The 18199-nt window shown below is 39.7% G+C and overlaps 1 protein-coding gene across 3 annotated transcripts; it reads right to left on the reverse strand.

Annotated features, from left to right (window-relative positions):
* Positions 1 to 196: 196 nt before the first annotated feature.
* LOC108665012 lies at positions 197 to 17290 on the reverse strand. 3 transcript variants are annotated; one of them, XM_018151723.2, is made up of 3 exons: positions 17258 to 17290; positions 11569 to 11682; positions 197 to 9573 (listed from the first exon to the last, which is right to left on the reverse strand). In XM_018151723.2, exon 3 carries the CDS (start codon positions 7585 to 7587, stop codon positions 2233 to 2235), a length of 5355 nt encoding a protein of 1784 aa, XP_018007212.1. In that variant the 5' UTR covers positions 7588 to 9573; positions 11569 to 11682; positions 17258 to 17290; the 3' UTR covers positions 197 to 2232. The 3 variants fall into 3 exon arrangements, with proteins under 3 accessions (XP_018007212.1, XP_018007211.1, XP_047739509.1); XM_018151722.2 differs by lacking the exon at positions 17258 to 17290 and adding an exon at positions 16857 to 17037; XM_047883553.1 differs by lacking the exon at positions 17258 to 17290 and adding an exon at positions 16975 to 16998.
* Positions 17291 to 18199: the final 909 nt, after the last annotated feature.

Here is an 18199-nt window from a genome sequence, read left to right on the forward strand (position 1 = left end):
TCGAGGTATATCCAAAAACTTTCGGAAGGAATGGGTTAAAGAATTATCGTGAATGTTTTAGGAGATAACACGAAAGAATATCGAGTTGCTTGACGACCTTGATCCCAGAATACAGACTGCACGTGAATTATTATTAACTGGAATGATTTGTACTAATATAAATGCCTGAGGATAACGGAACACAATAAACAATCCGTAAAACGGCAAGTGTATTTACTGAAGCGACGCTAGCCCCAAACAAACGAGTTAGCGCGCGGTAGGGCACAGCACGCTTCTCACTGGATGCTTCATTTAGCTACTTGTTAAATGTACATCTGAACACAACAGCACAGGTCTAAAGGGTATACAGCTACGCAAATGAACATGCGGAAACATCGTTCAAGGTCTACTAGCTAAAGCTCCTATGGAACGCATCAATATAGAATTTGTTTCATATAAGTATACTCGCATGTTATCATCGGCACGCGTCCAGCTCAAATGCAAACGACATTATACGCTGTCCACCTCCAAATAATTGTACACAGCTGAAAATAAATATTATTTGATACGCTCTTAACAAGAGAAGGTGAGGATAAAGCGAGTTATATCTAAGTTCACGATCACATCGCACCCTAGAACTAATCAGAAGAGGTCTCCCGTCAAGCCAATAGTTGGTTGAGGCGAGCCATAAAGATAACACACAAATAAATAAGCCTTTTTGGACATCACAACTAATCGCGTGAACTATAATACAAAATACTAGTGATAATACAAAAATACTACCGAGAGCAAATCTCGAAGAAATACTTAAGAATGACGAGACAGAGACATATAGAAGACCGAATTCATGTACAATGCAAATGTTTAATAAAACGACCGCGTTAGACGCGAGTTCTGACCTACTAAAGAATATGAGCTTCGATCAATCGGGGGCGGCAGCGACTCTGATGCTCATGACAGAAGTGAATATAAACAAATAACCGAATATAAACGTTCCATCTCACAAATTACAACACGAAAACTTTAAAAAAGTTGCCCATCATTAAAATTCACACTAAAACGAGTGCAAGATGAGCCACGTAAGTAAATTTGTAACCAAGTATTCAGACAAAGCGACATGATACAGAGTGTGACTGGCTGCTGACGCAGTAAACCTGTACACTGTACAGGTTAGCCGCAAACAAGTCAAAGTATACTTAGTAACTGGAAATTAGCTATAGTTTCACATAAGAAGTTTCAAACGTTTATAACGGATACAGAGGAACAGACCTTGTCAACCTCATAGTCCCGTTGACCATCAATAAAAGAGCAGTGTGGCTCAAACGGACATCAACTTCAGCAATGTTTTATTTTGATGCACGGGCTACAAAAATACCAGCGTGAATAAAAGGTATAAGAAACATCACCAAAGATATAGAACATCGTTATTGTATTTCCACCTAGCGTAAAAACCGATCAAGGTAGCCTGGAAAGCCCCATCTTATAGATATTTTGTTGAGAGGCTCTTCCGAAAGCATATCTTCCAAATAAATATTCTCTAGCATATACTAAAAATATGGTTCAGAAGCTGTCTTTTCAATTATCATGAGAGTGATTCCTCCCATTGAAAAAAAAATTAGTTATATGCCAGTGATTTTGTCACTGGTAAATGCCAGAAGAAATGGTCGTGAGGTCGTGAACTCAATAGCAACTGAAGGGACGACAGCAGCGTTCCACGTCGCTGTTTGTGTGTCTTCAGCTCTAGAGCATTCATCACAACGCTAAGGTATATTATTTGGCGCGGTACGCTAATAGCGAATGTCACAACCAGGACAACCGTTACATTAAAAAGAAAAATTTTTCTTCACCGTCTCCTTAGTTTTAAAAAGAAGTTTAATATTCTGATTGAAGCGCATTGATGTTTACGTCACTAGTTGCAACGAACAAATATCAATTGACAAGCATTTACGGTAAGGGAAGGAATTTTTGCTTAGGACTAAGAAGATTATCTATAAAACCATTTCTCCGTTTCAGCGCTGAACCAGACATCGTACGTAGCGAGATCATGTGCCCAGCGCTGTAGAGCTGCAACACTTCATTCCTCAGTTTAATAATCACGTGCGAAAATATCAAAATATCCAGGTTCCAGGCAAGTGTGCACCAAAAGCACGGATAAATAGCACACTTCAAGCCTAGAAAAGCAGCTACCCGAATGTATAGAACAGATTCAGTAGGAAGCCCACCGCTTGTGCTTCGGCTCTCACCAACCCACGTTCACGACAAACCCTCCAGTGACGACTCATCAGGAGCTGCCGTCAACGTTGACTGCTCACTGTCGCAATCACTCGACTTTCTTTCGATGCCATCTGCTTGATCGTCCGAATATTGTGCCGTTTCCTGTGTAGACTCAGAGGTTGGTTGCTCTTCGACGTCTCCACCCCAGGCCTTCAGAGGTTCCGCCGCTGCCTCCATCAAAGTTATGCGGACTTCGTCGCTGTGAGTCGAGTCCGAAGACTGCGTGGTTAGTTCACTGTCTTCGCTGTCGGTGTCCAAACTTCCATTTTCGATGGTCGCAAGAGGAGCTCGTTTTGTTTGCCTCGTAACTTCGCAAACAGAAGGCGAGGCGTTCTGAACGGACGAGTTTTTTCCTCTTGACGAATTATTCATTTGAGAACATTCATCACTAAGTCCTGTCAATTTGAAAAGTAGACCAAGGCTGGCTGGGATACTCATTGCGGCTTCACTAGCAGCTTGGCTCGATACTTGGTCAGCAGAAGAGCTAGAAGTCGAGTCTGGGTGCACGGAATTAGTAGGAGATAGCAGCTTAACTTCACCACATGGAGGCACAGCCGAAAGAGGGCTGTGACCTTCAGGATCTGAAGTATTGCTGAACAAACTATCGCGATCGCCGTCCTGAGAGGTTCTCGCAGGTAAATTAATATTAAGCTCTCCTGTATTAACTCCACTTTCCTCTAAAAAGCCGCTGTCTGTCAAATCTTTTTGGGGTCTTGCCCCGGGCGACAAGGCATCAGCTTCAGCTCTTGCTGGCGCTCTCAATACTACGGTAGAAGCCTCACTCTCAGAAACCGACTCAGCAAAAACCTCATCACTTTCGGAACTATCAGACCGAGTTTTCACGCATGGCTCTGAAAAATCCCATTCATCCTGACTTTCACTCTTTAGAGATACAACTGGTGTGTTGGTCTGTTTTTCTTCCGTGTTAGATTCCTCAAGACTGAACCCTCTTTCGATTTTAGCAGGGGATGAAATTACAATCTTCGGACTTGAGGGTTCTTTGTTTTCTGTGGATTCTAATTGAGGAATTTGGGACAAACTCAAGGATTTGCACTTTGAGATCGGAGATGCAGCGATGGACTTATCACAAACCCTAGTGACGGTGAAACGTCCGCCGGAGAGGAACCTGTTCCTGGTGGCAGGTTGAGGGTGATGGAAAACTGGCCGAGACGTCGTAGAAATCGTGCATGTTGGAGCAGACGACGAGGCAACCGCAACCGAGGAAATCAAGGAGCCACTGAATGGCGGTAAAGGTGCACAGGCATTTTCGTTTAAAATTGGACTGTTTGTAACACTACCAGCAGGAGACACGACCGGAGTAACCTTGGAAACTTTGAAACGGTTTTTGTAAGGACTTGAAGGAACAGGAGACAACGAAGGACTAGGTACAGGAGAGGCACAAGGACTGGGGGACGGACTGCGATATTTCTTGTGTTCGTCGGTGGCAAGTCCTGCACCCGATGCTACGTCTACTGCTTGGACACAACTAGGCGATGGAATGGCAACCGGTATTTCTAGGGTTTGAGATCCCTCAATTTCCGAGCTAAGAGATAATTTTCGGAAGTCAGGATCATGATAATAATCTTCTGAGTCGGTTTTTTTGCCTTCCAAAGGCGGCTTGAGAGCTTGAGCTTCAGTCCTATTCCTTTGCGTATATTCTTTGATTTCTAGGAGTAGGCTCATGTGTTTTTCTGCCAATTCATCGAGGGGCTCAGAGCGAGGGTTTGAGTTGAGGTCCATTTGAATGATCGACGTGTTATGACGTAACGAATGCGCAAGAGCCATCAGTCCGGCCACTTTTATTGAATTCTCCCTCAAATCGACTCTCTCTATATTCTTGCTCTCGGCAATGAGCTCAGCTAGGGCCACTGCTCCTTCGTCTCCTATTTTAGTGGCATGAAGATAAAGTCGCTTCAGGCTTTTGTTGCGGAGCAGAGCATCCTTCAGGCGAATGGCGCCATCGTTTGAGACGCTGTTGCGGCCAATGTTCAGAGTTTCCATGGACGGCGAAGACAACATCATAGCTGCTAAAAACTTAGCCGAGCTCACGGTCATGTGATTGTTCCACAGAACCAGAGAGTTCAAGCCTAATTTGTTCTTATCCTTAATACTGTTCAGGTCTGCAGATGTAGCGGCAGCTGCAATTGTTTTGCTCTGTTCAGCTATTCCTTCACAGACGTGAGCACAGCCAGTGTCTTGTAGGTTATTATTTCTCAAGTCTAAGAGTTTGATAGTCAAATTTGTTTTCATTAAATTGCCAATCTGGATACAATCACTGGAACCCAACCTATTGTCTGCCAAATAAAGTTTAACAAGCGTGTCGTTCAACTTGAGAGCAGCAGTTAACGTTACCAGAGGTCGGCCAGTCAAGTTGCAGTTCTCCAGGTGCAGAGTGTGCAGTCTAGAACCAAGTTTCAAAGCCTTGCCCAGAATTGGCATGTTTGCTTCGTTTAAATTAGTTCCTCGAGCATTCAGAGATCGTACAGAGTGGTTTTTCTTGAGCATCCTAGAGCACGCTTGCCAGCCACGCATGCCAATTTGAGAACTGCCAGATATATTGAGTTGAGTGGTCGAGTCATAGAATTCAATCATATCGACCAACGGAATGACAGTGTCGTCGGTAAGAGAACAGTTTTCTAAATCAATACAAACGAATTGAACTCTCTTGAAAATTTCCTCGAGGCACTCACACTGACTTAGTTCCAATTTGCAATTACGCAGAGAGAAACACTCTACTCTTCCAGGTACATTGAGCGGCAACGCAGCGATTTGGTTCACAACACTGGGTATTGGCTGGCAGTTGTGGCTACGACAAGAACTTAAATAAGCTTCCAGAATTTCTTCACTTTCAACGCTCTTTTTCATGCGTTCCCATGGATCGACAGGTTCGAGGTAGCTAGTAATGAGTTGCAAGTCGTTCTCAGGGAAGCTGACTCGTCGTCTCACGCACGAGTTTAGCTTGCGCTTGCGTTGGGCGATGTTGGCCATACTCGAGGTGCGGTGCGACAGTGGTACGGGCGAACACGGAGCAGATGTGACCACCAACTCGTGAGAAGGATCCTTAAAATTGGGAACTTTTTCGCTTGGTAGTTTGAAAAGAGGTTTCTCGAGGTCTTCGTTCTTGGAGGTACCTACATCATCTTCTGTTTCCTCGAGAATGGAGAAATTTCTCGGCGAACTCAGAATTCCATAGTTGCGTTCAGGAGATAATAGAGCTGTGTTATTGGAAGGAGTTCCTTCACTGACTAGATCGGGACTGCAGGCGGCAGTCACATCAGGTACATATGAACAGTCAGCAATGGAACTTTTTTCTAACTCGGAGGAAATTTTCTCAATTGTTGAAACAATTGTAAGGGGAGTTTGGTCGGCGGCGGAATCAGAGCAGGCGGCTGAGGAAGGCTCACGTCTGTTCTTGCATTTCTCAAAGAAGACTGAAATGCCGCAACTAATATCCAATAAATCGCTAGGCTCCGGAGAAGGTCCAGTAGAGTCGGAAACTTTCATAGTACACTGCACAGAATTGACGCTGGAGCCGTTACTGATGCTGGTGGGCTGGTCGTGGCAAGTGACAGGTGAAGAAAAATTCAAATTTTCACTGAAGAATTTGTCAGCTAAGAGAGCCTTATTTCCCTGTGAAATACCTTCAATTTCCATTGAGCTTTGGGAAACGCATGTTTCTGGGCTTAAGTCGATGTTTGTTAGTTTTGAAGTCAAGTTTTCAAGTGCAGATATTGCTTGTGAGAAAATATCCTTTTTGGGAACATTCTCGTCGCCAGCTTCGCAGTCGCTAGACACGTCAGTTCTTCCACTTTGTTGCTGTTCTTCTGCGCCAAAGTTCTCTGCTGCTTCCACGCCAGGCTGCGGAACTAAAATCAAATTATCGGTTAGAGCCTCTAAAACACTAGCATTATCAGGCCTCGTGTCGTCGGTCGGACTTGTACAATGCCCTGGCTCAGCCGGATTCTCCAATGAGCTTTCTGAGTCAGCATTCGTATGGTCGGGAGAGATACCTGATAGGAGAAGAGAATTCTCTACAATTTCAGTAATTGGTAAGTTTGTCGAGTCTTCATTAATTGGACCATCAAGATCTTCAATACTGAACACTTCTACTTCACTGCCATTAGACTGTTCCTCTTCAGTATCCTCAGACACATCAGCTGCCGAGCTATCACCATCTGATTCATCGGTACCTGGTAATTGTTTTTGGCCGGCATCTTCCGCCGTGCCATCATCACATAAAGCTGAAGTCTTGCCAGAATAGTCGTAGGCGACGAAAATTCCTAGCTTGTTGCTGTCGTCCTCAAAATCCAGACTTTTTTGAGCAGTAGAAGCATCGATGTCCTCACAAACGAGACTTTGATCGGACGTACTGCGTGAAAACTCGTGATGAAGGCTGCCTTCAACGCTCTGTCTGTCACATGCAAGATTGTAATGTTGACAATGTGGTAAATGTTCGATAGTTACAGGGGCAACCTCACATAAACTTTCAGCACTGACGCAATTGGAAGGAGAAGCCGTAGGTGCTAGCGCTCCACAATGCTCGCACCATTCAGCAGGAGCCAGCGGTGCCGCTTCGTTTGAATTTTCTACTGGAGGACCAGGAGATCCAGGAGACACCGTGTCATGGTCGGTGATCTGAGGGGTCGGTAAAAGCAAGCAAGAACCGTCCGAACATAAAACATTTTCCTCTTGTTCTGAGGCCGTCAACGATAGGTAGTCTATTGATTCATTCAATGGAACTCCATCGCTTCCACTACAAAAATTTTCCGCTCTGCCACTTTCGCTGTCGCTTTCTGCTGGAAGCTTTAAAGAACAAAAATCTTCCAGTAGGCTAGAAATTTCACCCGAACCATCATTTTCACAATCAATTGGTGAAGAATCTGCGGGATCAAAATCCGGAACTTGTTCAATTTCAGCTTCTGCGCCCGCATCGTTAATATTAACAGGCGTAAGAGAAGTCGCTTCATCCAGGGAGGCGAGTTCTTCAAGCACAGGCATCAGAGAAGAAGATTGATCGTCGGTCGTCGACGACTCTTCAGCAAGGCTCTCATCAGTGACTATAGGCAAATCCACAGTTTGACAAACGTCAGGACTTTGCTCTTGATCTTCAGTATTGATGCTATCGAGCTGGTTTAGGTCATCTTTCTCAGGAGAAGCATCGCAAATCTCATCGGCCGCCATTGCAGACGGTGACATCGGGGAGGTATGGGTCGTGACGCAAGTTTCTGTATCGCTGGCACCAGGAACGATGTCTGAGGCAGACACGGGCTGCTCTGTCTCGGGGCTGTCTGGCATCGACTCAACTCGATATGGAAATTCCATACCAGGATGCATAAAAGAGGAACTCCTTTCAGATTCCACAAGTCAAGGCACGTGAAATATGAACAATATCCAATTCCAGACACTCGTATCAAGAGATCACTGTTAACTTCATTAGATGCTATGGCAACATTTAACGCAGAATCTAGACCGAAACCGAAGTAAACTTCCTCGAGTCTTGTTTTGAATTTCTTACCAACTAATAATGTTCATGCATGACATCCTCAAGACCAAAATACACACAAGATAGAACATTGATATATACAGAAGAGCTTGCTAGGCAAGCAAATGAGCCTCAAAGCTAGACATTCTTGCAAGTGCCTTCATAAAACTATTATTAAACATTTAAAATTGCATTTTCATAACAATCATTCACTCTAAATTTGTATCACAATAAATTGTACATAAAAATTTTTGCGCATAAGCAAAAGTTTCAACGGAAACCGCACGAGCTATACAGAATGTTTCAATGATACCAGAATGAACTTTCAATACCCTGTCTACATTTCACGATGTGAATAAATATACATTCTATATAGGATGTAGAAATGCACACACTCGAGACCCTCTACTAAGCTACAGAACACATCAACCATGGGTGTACAAGAGCAACGAGTAAATTGTCAGCATCAAAATTGTTGCATCAAGTCAACAAGACAAGAGGGCGCGGAGACGCTTAGCTTTGGTTTGGTCGTAGATTGTCTACCAGTTCATCAAATGCGACAAGACGTTCGGCCGTGAGAGACAGGTGTCTATTAGCAGTAATGAGGTAGACAGCTTGGTGCCTTCGAAGAATTTATAAGGTACAAGTAGCAATGGCAAAATAAACTTCCTGAGACGACTTCGAACTGAGAGCAAACTTCAGTAACAACCATCCGATACAAGACAATACAATCCGATACAATTCAACTGTAAAAATGAACCTTCAATGAAGGTGAAATTATCCACAACCACGATGAGAAGATACACGGTTTTTACAAGTCGGTTGTAAATTGAATTGGTACAAATAACACAAATTTACAAGTAAATTCTATGAAATCAAGGAATAATCACAAAATAAAGTATGCTTCACAAAAGAAAATTATGACAGCGAACAACTTACAGAGATACTCGAAGAAAGACAGCTTCACTTAGTTTCTATTGGCTGTGCCAGTTGTTTCAAGCTCTAATTTCTATCGTGAACTTTGCTCACGGATTTTGTTATGGCATTCGCCTTCCTTTCATTATATTACTCGGAGACAAACAATGCCAGGAGTTGGGGACAGACTCGTGTATTTGGGGACAGACTCGTGTATTTGGGGACAGACTCGTGGATTTGGGAACAGACTCGTGTATTCAGCAGTGCCTGCTGGGGGACGACACGACGACGCTGTCGAGACCAGCCATGGCAATGTCAGCCGTGTGACCGTGGGCGTCTACGAGAAAGTTTGTGCGCGATGAACTTGCTGAGGCAGAGGAAGAATCGGCCCGAGCAACAGAACTGTAGCACTGGCGCGGCAATGAGCATCAAAGGCAGAAGTGAGAAGGGCAAGAGGCACGAAGGCAGGGGTAGCTGCATCAGGGGCGCCCAAACTAAGATGAGCAAGAGCAGAACAGGACAAAGCAAAGAAGAAAGGTGACACAAACTGATGATGAGCCAGGGTAAATGATTTCTGTAACAACCAACAAAAAAAAGTGATCTCAGAACATTCCGTTTATTCAATCAAAATGTGAACCTTGACCTCAATCCCGTTCATGAGAAATGAACTGAAGTATAAAAAATAATAAACGTTAATAAGACTGCTTATATGCAATGCTACACCAAATACAAATTATTTGTAACCGCAAACGAAGTTTCTACAAAAATATCCAATTCTGAAATGAAGATAGCATAGAAGCACGAGTATCAGCATATAATAGAGTCAAGAGACATCACAGGCTAAGTCTAGGGAAGAGTTCCCGCAGCGCATCCAGAGCCTTGTAGTAGTTCTGCACCGACAAGTTGTTGCTCTCCTGGACGATCTGCACACAAACAACGGCCGTTAAATGGGCTCTTTATTACGTGACACGCTCAAAATTAACTGCCAGAATTAGCATGAATAATTCATACATATTATAAGATCCATCATTTTATACTATATTGGAAATCATAGAGATGTTTAATTCATATATATTCTAAGATCCTTCAATTTATACAATATTAATTGGAAATCAGTGAGATGTCTAACGTAAGAATGAGACTTTTCAAAGCATCAATTAAATGTATAATTGACATGATCACCAACATTTGCTCAGTATTTCCCAGATTTTCATCAAGAAAAAGCCATAGTGTCATATCATTGGAGTGGTAACAACTTAAATACAGGAACTAGGTATTTTTAAAGCAGCTAAGGGGAATTACATTAAGTAAAGTGTACGTATTAAATAAGTAATCGAGAGAACGGAACAGGATGCCCATGTCAGTCTGCCGCCACTATAACCGATAGCGTGACGTGACCGCGACCACATGAGGTAAGTAATAACCCATGCCAGTGTCCAGATCTGGGGCCATACTTTCAAAACTCGCTAAGTAAACGTAAGTACTTACGCTCCATTTTCTTGTCTATGATTGGTGGATTTTGCTTGAAAGGCCGTCAATGATTGGCTGATGAACTTACGACCTCTTAACTTTTTTTGAAAGTATAGGCCCTGAGCATTAGTTGTTACTAACACAAAGTTAATTTATGTATTCATGTTAAACAGATGCTTTGTTTGCAGTGACGAGTCTTTGGCATGTTGTCGTGCAGAATTGATGTTCCGTCTGCATAAAAGCTTGTTTGGGTTGGCAAAAAAACAAGTAAGTTAATACTGAATAGATTAAAATATTCTCTGTAGAAACAACACGCCCCGAATTAGATGCCCTTTCTTTGCTAAAATAACCAGATCACGCATTAAGTAAATGAAGTCGAGTATGTTTGCGACATTCCTTACAGTAAATCGAATAAATGATACACACAAATGCATAAAAACGTTTATTGAAAAAAACCACACAATATATAAAAAAGTTATAGCTACCTAGATGGCTTGTCAATCAATTCCTCGTGGACATATGAATTTTGTTCGCTGCAAGCTGCGTTCTAAATTTATGCTATCAAAAGCATAGCAAAAATTGCGGACATCGAGAGGCGCGTTACATTTCTTATGATACTTAGCCTAAAGCAATGATCACCTGAAGTGAACACATTGCTTCAACACAACTCAATCCTTAGTTTAAAACATGACAAAAAACCACAGACAACAATACACAACCTTGGAAAACAAATTGGCCAAGACCTCAAATAGGTACGTCTCAAGTATTTTTTAGCACAATAGAGCACGCTGGGTATTCGACTTCACGCCAGATATGCTAAGTCAAGGTTTCTTTCCTTTAAGAAAGCAACTCAAGGAAAATTGAGCGCAAATTTAGACCGAGCAGCTGCCATTCGAAACTGAGTATAGCACGCATTTGGTCATTTATTTCAGTTCTTTACAGAGACGAAAGTGAATGACAGTGAAATAAGCGCGGTTTAATAGCACCACTTCAAATGATGAGTGAGATATTTAAAAGACTCAATTGAAATACTCAAACATTAAATCAAGGCTGACGGAAGCGCGTTAACCTATCTGGGAGACAAGAATTAATATATTCGCTTCAATTCTAGGCATTACCTACATAGAAATTAAAAGTCACATTTATTGTGACTTGATATAAGATTCGAGTGTACGTAAGGTCAGGTTACGCAATAGGTATTAAAGTTGAGTTGAGCAAGTTAGGAAAATAGAAAAAAATGAGATCATCGAAATCGCGACGACTTTTTTCGGCCGTTGTGTAACTTTATAAGGTAAACATTAAACTAGACACTCAAAAATACAATTCCACCCCACTAATCAGCAGCCAAAACTTTGCATTGGGCGTGCTTGGGCCTGGGACTTGCAATTCTTTCCCACAAACAAGGAATGAGATGAAATAAAGTGAAGGTACTGTAATGTTGAACATACCTTGGCTACAAGGAGGGGCTCCTTGTTCACCATGCAAATCTCCCCATAAACCGTGACGATGCTGTGGTTCCACCGCGGCTCCAACCCACTCAGCCCCAGACACTGAAGATCAACCTGACAAATGTACATATCGTGTTAGATGGTTTCTACATGTCCGTGTCAACAATGCACACATTAAATGGTGGCGACATGTCCTGAAAATAATACGTTCATTTAAAAATTATGCCTCATGGAGGCTACATGTTCTGAAAATAATACCATGTCAATGTACACATGTAAAATGGTGGCGACATGTCCCAAAAATAACACGTTCAATATAAACATTATGTCTGATAGTGGCTACATGTTCTGAAAATAATACGTCAATGTATATATGTTGTATGGTGGCAACGTGTCCCTAAAAAATGTCTATTTTCACATTATGACTCATGGACGCTACATGTTCTGACAATAATACGTCAAGGTTCAAGCACACATGTCAAATGGTGGCAACATGTCCCCAAAAAAATGTCTATTTTTCACATTTTGACTCATGGTGGCAATATGTCTTGAGCATAGACACATAGACATTTGAACAAGCACCATTCATCACCATACTTAATTGTTATGACTGTCACAGAGCTTGACAAGGAATCATACAACAAAGATGGAAAGTGTGCAACTTTGTATTTCCCAAATGGCAAATTTTTGCAAATTTGATTTTTTTTGCAAATGACCTCTAAATATAAAATTGTTGTATAGTTGGGCAGATATTTTTATATAGTTTGTTGTATAGTTGGGCAGACCAAGTAAGTAATAGTAGTCACATTTCCCTCATTATGGGGCAGTGCCCCCCATTTGCAAACTATGACACTTTCCTCAAGTTTGTCATTTGCATATGTAACTAGAAGAGTTCTACTACAATGCACCAAAACATGGAGTTATTTGGAGTAATTTTACCAAAAAAATATAATTGATTTTACCACCTGGTCTAAGTTACCCCAAGAGCTGGGGTAACAAAGACCATCACTTTTTTTGAAATTACATAAAGACTATGAGAGGCAGGAGCCAGCAATTTATGGTGAGTGAAGCTAGAGTATAGACCTGTATTTTGCATGTTTCAATTCAAGTTTAATTTAGCTAGTAAAGAAATGGCATCATTTATTAAAAAAAAGTGGTCTAAGTTACCCCATTTTACGGTACTGGTTGGATAAATTTTGAATAAATGAAGCATCCCTCTCAGAATTGGAAATTGTATCATATATATATATGTTTAAGATCAGTCCTGACAAGTCACCTTCAGAAATAATAGAATGAAACAAGTTATAATAGAAAAGTTATTTTCAGGACTTCATATCTAATGTAATATATACCATTACAACTGTTAATATATTATGTCATGGAATTGAAATTTAACAGTAATTAATGTTTCCCATTTGCCCACAATGGCCTTAACTACCTGTGAATGAGATATGAAAATGACTTAACTGGGATAGTGTGGCTTTGACATCACATTATTTTGTCAACTTAGATACATATAACTCATGTTTCACAAGTCATATTTTTTGATTTGAATATATTTCGTAGCTTGCAAAAACATCAATATAAGAAAATATGAAATTTATACATATTACACACATACCATGCTGCCACACAAACTTTTTTTTTACATTTGCGTAGTTTTGATTATGTCAGACAAGTTGACAAGAGCAATGAAACAACAATGTATCATTTTATCTTCAAAAAATTTTTCTCGCCTGGTTTATTTTGTTTTATTATGAACTCGGCACACATCATTTATCATTTCTCACATACCTAGCAAATCTTCCTACTTGGCTTACTGGGGAGTAAATACTTTCAATGTCTGCCTGGTGTACAGGCAATCTAGTGTAAAAAAATGTATTCTCCAAGACACAACTGGATTTTTAGGCATGAATTTATACATGTTTTTCAAACCTTAAGTTTATTTTTTATAGCCTCTCATTTTTTAAGCTATGGAAAGCTATTTTTGAGCCACAAACTTATTTGATAATTTATGCACACAAATTAGGCCAAGTCTCTGGTTTTACCCTATAATTAGCAACAAAAACATTTTTCATTCTAGAGTTAACCAAGCATGTTAAAACATATTTACTACAACTTTATAAGCAACCTGCAACAATATGAATAGTTACCAATAATGAAGTCCAAAATTACCACAAGTATGAGATCATCAACAAACATTTTGGGTGCAGTCACTGTGCACGATATTTGGTAGGAGCGTGGCACTGAAGTTCAAAATTATCTAGAATGACACATTCACAAGCCAATATAGTTTTTAACCAAATCAAAATGCATGACTTTGGAGCCACAAGATTTCATGCTTGCAAAAAAAAAAATGTGATATCGATGTAACAATTTTAGATAATAAATAGAATTTTGCTACTCCAGGAGACAACCATGTTTTCATTATTGCATACTTGCATCATACATGTAAGTAAACCAATTCATCATGAGTGGAAAATTCTCTTTTTATTACTGAAATCTCAGGGCTTTGCAGTGACATATAGATAACTTTGGAATCTTGAGGCTCAATCTTACACTTAATTTAACAATATCATACAAGATAATTCATCTAGCAGATATCTCACAGCTCCAAAAATGGCCTGAAAGCTCTAGTCATGGCTCAGAAAGTACCACAAACCTGAACCACATTATTCTAGTAAAATCAAATTAGCTTTTTAGATGTTATTTGGGTTATTTAAACCCTACAAATCCTAGTTTTAACCAGTATTACAAGATTTTTAGTGGCATGCAGCAAGGTATGAACTGTTTCTGCTAAGTGGCAACTTGTGTGCCTCTGTTGGTAGATATATTTCATGACTGCAGTTCATCATATGGATGGATACCTATACAAGAATTATCATAGGTAAATAAGATATTGAAAAACAACTTGAATTATATAAGGAAATGGAAGTGAAAATGGCAAATGAAATTTTTACAATACCACTGTTCTGTACAGGCCCTAGGCAGGCATAGAATATATTTACCTTTCAAGCCAAGACTATAACTTTTCCATCATTTTTGGAGCTGTGAGATTCCTGCTAGATGAATTACCTCCTTTCTTATTGTAAACAGAAGTGTATGATTGGGTGACAAGATACTAAATGTATCAAAAAGTCATCATATTAGAGCCACAATATTTTAGTTATAAGCTAGATTACACTTTATTTACTCATGTTTATTGCTCCAAAGTGACAAATTTTCAATAAGCTTGGAATCTTGTGGCTCCATCATGGAGTTTATCAACAATTAGATAAGTGATAATTCATCTGGCGGGAATCTTGTGACTCCAAAACTGGCATGAAAGTTTTAGTAGTGGCTCAATAGGTGATACCTTCCACACCAGGTAATAAGTAGGAAAAATTTCAATCCTGGCCCCACGATGCAACTGGTGGATAAAGTCTTACTTTTTCCTGAAATAGTGTAGCTCTGATATACAATTTCATTAGGAATGAAATCTCATGGCTCTAATGTAATGCATTTTTGTTTGATTGAAGGAAATCGCAGTTCACAAACATGTCATTTCATAAAATTTTCAACTTATAAAGTTATAACATGTCCATATATAATGTCCATTTAACTTAACTTATAACATGTCCATATAAAACATGTCCATATATTTCAACTTATAACATGTCCATATAAATAAATATCCTGCATAACAGGTCCGCCCAACTATGTAGTAGTCTGCCCAATTGCATAGTTCTAGTCACATCAGACTGCATTATCATGTGTTCAGTTGACTCTAAAGTGAAGACAAATGTTATTGTTGCTGTTTCTGGGATAAAATTAGAGATTTGGGATAACACGTGCAAAGGACTTTGCAAATATGTTTGCAGCTTGTAAATGGCTCTTTATGGCCAGGATATAGAATTCACGGCTCAAAGAAATGGAATCACGGCTTGAAAATCCATAAAACCACAGCTCAAAAAATCCAGTTGCAGTTCTGACAGTAAATATTTTCCTCACAAGCCTGGTGCAAATTGCAGGAAGTGAGGAAAATGTCTGGAAATCTTTGATAACACTTTAGAATTTTAAATCAAGATTTTCAGAAAAATTTGTGAATTATTCATTTTTATATATTGCTATACATCTATTTTTAGCAAGTAATCTTGAAGGTTTTAGTAGTTTTTGCAACAAATGCACAAAGCACAATTAACACTGGCAATGTTTTGTGACAAAAATCTTGATATTGGATACACAATTGCCAAACCCTGCAATCTGAATTTTGTCTTGGAAGGTTGGACAGTTGGACTCGCTGTAAAAGGATAATTTAGATCAATTGTCAATGTCAAAGTTAAATAAAATGCCATTCTTATTTAGTGTTTCAAAGAATAAATATTGTTCAATAAAATGGTTACATTAATTTGCTACTTAAAACAAGGAAATTTTATCTGTACTGTTTTGAAAATTGTGACCATTATCACCAAATACAACATGAAATTCACATTTTACCTACTGTTTGGCATAAATTGGCAACTAGATTAAAGACTCAGCCTGAAACAATTAGTATACAGCTTCTAAATTGATGAACTGACAGCATCATAAGTACGTATGTAAATAATATTCTGAATGTGGGGCCGTGGGCAGTGGCAACTTGGCAAGCTTTCAGCAATGGCAAGTAAAATTCATTTCAACAGTAAACAGCAAGTATCAAGTTCAAGGTCTCCAAGCACATTCAAGAACAGACTAGAAAAAGTTCTGGAGAAATAGGTATATGTCAACTTGTCAAGACTGTAAAAGTGTAAATGCCTGGCACCATATTGATTCATCATTCATTGAACCTGGTGTAAGACTGTAAATGTAAGTCTACGTAGCCTAGTAGACATTTCAAAATTCAAACTATCGTCAGTTTGGAAAAATATCAAAGGACCTGTTTTTAGGTCTCCTGTGAACAAGTCACAAAAAGTACAAGAATCAGAGACAGGACTCGCACAACAAGCCTATACATATTTTTCAGCATCATCACTAATTCACTATCATAATCATATGATATTAGTCTAAGATCCTGTTGATGATTAATTGGTACAAAAAAAATTGCAACTTCATCATCTATAAAATAGAAAATAATTAGAGCTAGAAAAAACCAGCGGTTATCTTATCTACCACAATCCTTAATCATAACATCAAAGTTAACACATTTTCATGAATCATGACCATAAATAACGTAGGTGTAACTGCAAACTAGAAACTACCTAGCCTCGGCCGTTGTTATGAAAAGTTTTACCTCAAGCCTCAAGGCTCAACGTCTATGTTGTGACATTTACCTGTCAGGCGGAAATGAAATGGAAATTAGGAACCAAGTGTAGCGTTGCTTAACTCCTTTCTCAAAAAATACAACACTATGCATATAACAAACAAACTTCTCGCGAATCCTGCACATACACACAGCTCGATGATTTGTTTTGAACAATCAGCTGTTGAACTACATTCGCCCCGCACTCGCGAACCGTCACCCTCTCGTTCCTTACTACGTAGCAAGTAGCGTAAATAGTGATAATGGATGCTAATATCTTCTCATTCGACGGAAAAAACGGCAAATATGAGAAACATAGTAAGAGCAATAGGTGAAAAAATATTTCTTATTTATTTGCAATTTTAGAAGACTATACCATTCGACGGGAATATATTTATTCAATGCAGTCATTCTTTACTCTTTTAAACGGACCTGAAACGCCGAAGATAAGAGAATATCACATTTTCGGTTTACTTTCGGGAAAATTATGTATGATCTCTGAGAATTAAAAATCTTTTCTGAATGAACACGTTTCGGTAGCTTTTTTGTGGCGCCCTCTATGTTTTCTCGGCTGCGAAATAACGTTTTGTCAGATGCGATTTAAATGCCAGACGCCGCCACCTGATACAACTCAGAGAGTGGGTAAAAGACAGCTCGTAACGCAGTTCACTGCATGGCTGAAAACAAAGACAAAAAGTGTAGTGGTGGATTCATTAGACGCTTTTTTGAAGCAATATATTGTGAAAACGCGACACAATTCTCTCTTATTACACCATTTATCAAGATTTATGCGAGATTTCACAAATTTCTTAAATTTTTGTTAAGAAACATCACACTCACTGCAGCAAAATGAATGAATGAACAAAGCTCCAAATTATAAATAACCGCTACAGCCAAAAACAGTTATTCCAACAGTTCTCGTATAAACTGTAATAACAATTAAAAACAGAAGGCTTAGTTACGGCAGTAAGTGGGTAGACAAAGGGTTAAAAACTATCTCAAGAACCAACTGGGGCATTTTTAGCGCATTTTCTCATTTATGGAAAAAATGCACTATTGTGCTGGCTATGTCCGTCTGTCTGTCTCTCCGTCCGTCTGTCCGTGACCTCAAGTTTTCGTCGATGAGAAAATGCGCTCTCTGTCACTCACTGCAGTGAGTACTGAGTTATATTTTTTAGATAAAGCCCATAGGTCTGAAGCAAATCTTCGAATTGACTACTGGGTTTTGAGAGCGGCATCCCACACGGCCTAGCTGTACGTACGTAGGAAATTTCATCACTTGCAAAAAGGCTAGCTAAAGTGAGAGCTATTCTCGTTCATGAATAAATGAAGATAATTAACTAAATTTAAAATAATCATCTCTTCGTCGTATAA

Source organism: Hyalella azteca, unplaced genomic scaffold (assembly GCF_000764305.2).
Source record: "Hyalella azteca isolate HAZT.00-mixed unplaced genomic scaffold, Hazt_2.0.2 contig13225, whole genome shotgun sequence".
Classification (NCBI taxonomy): Eukaryota; Metazoa; Arthropoda; class Malacostraca; order Amphipoda; family Hyalellidae; genus Hyalella; species Hyalella azteca.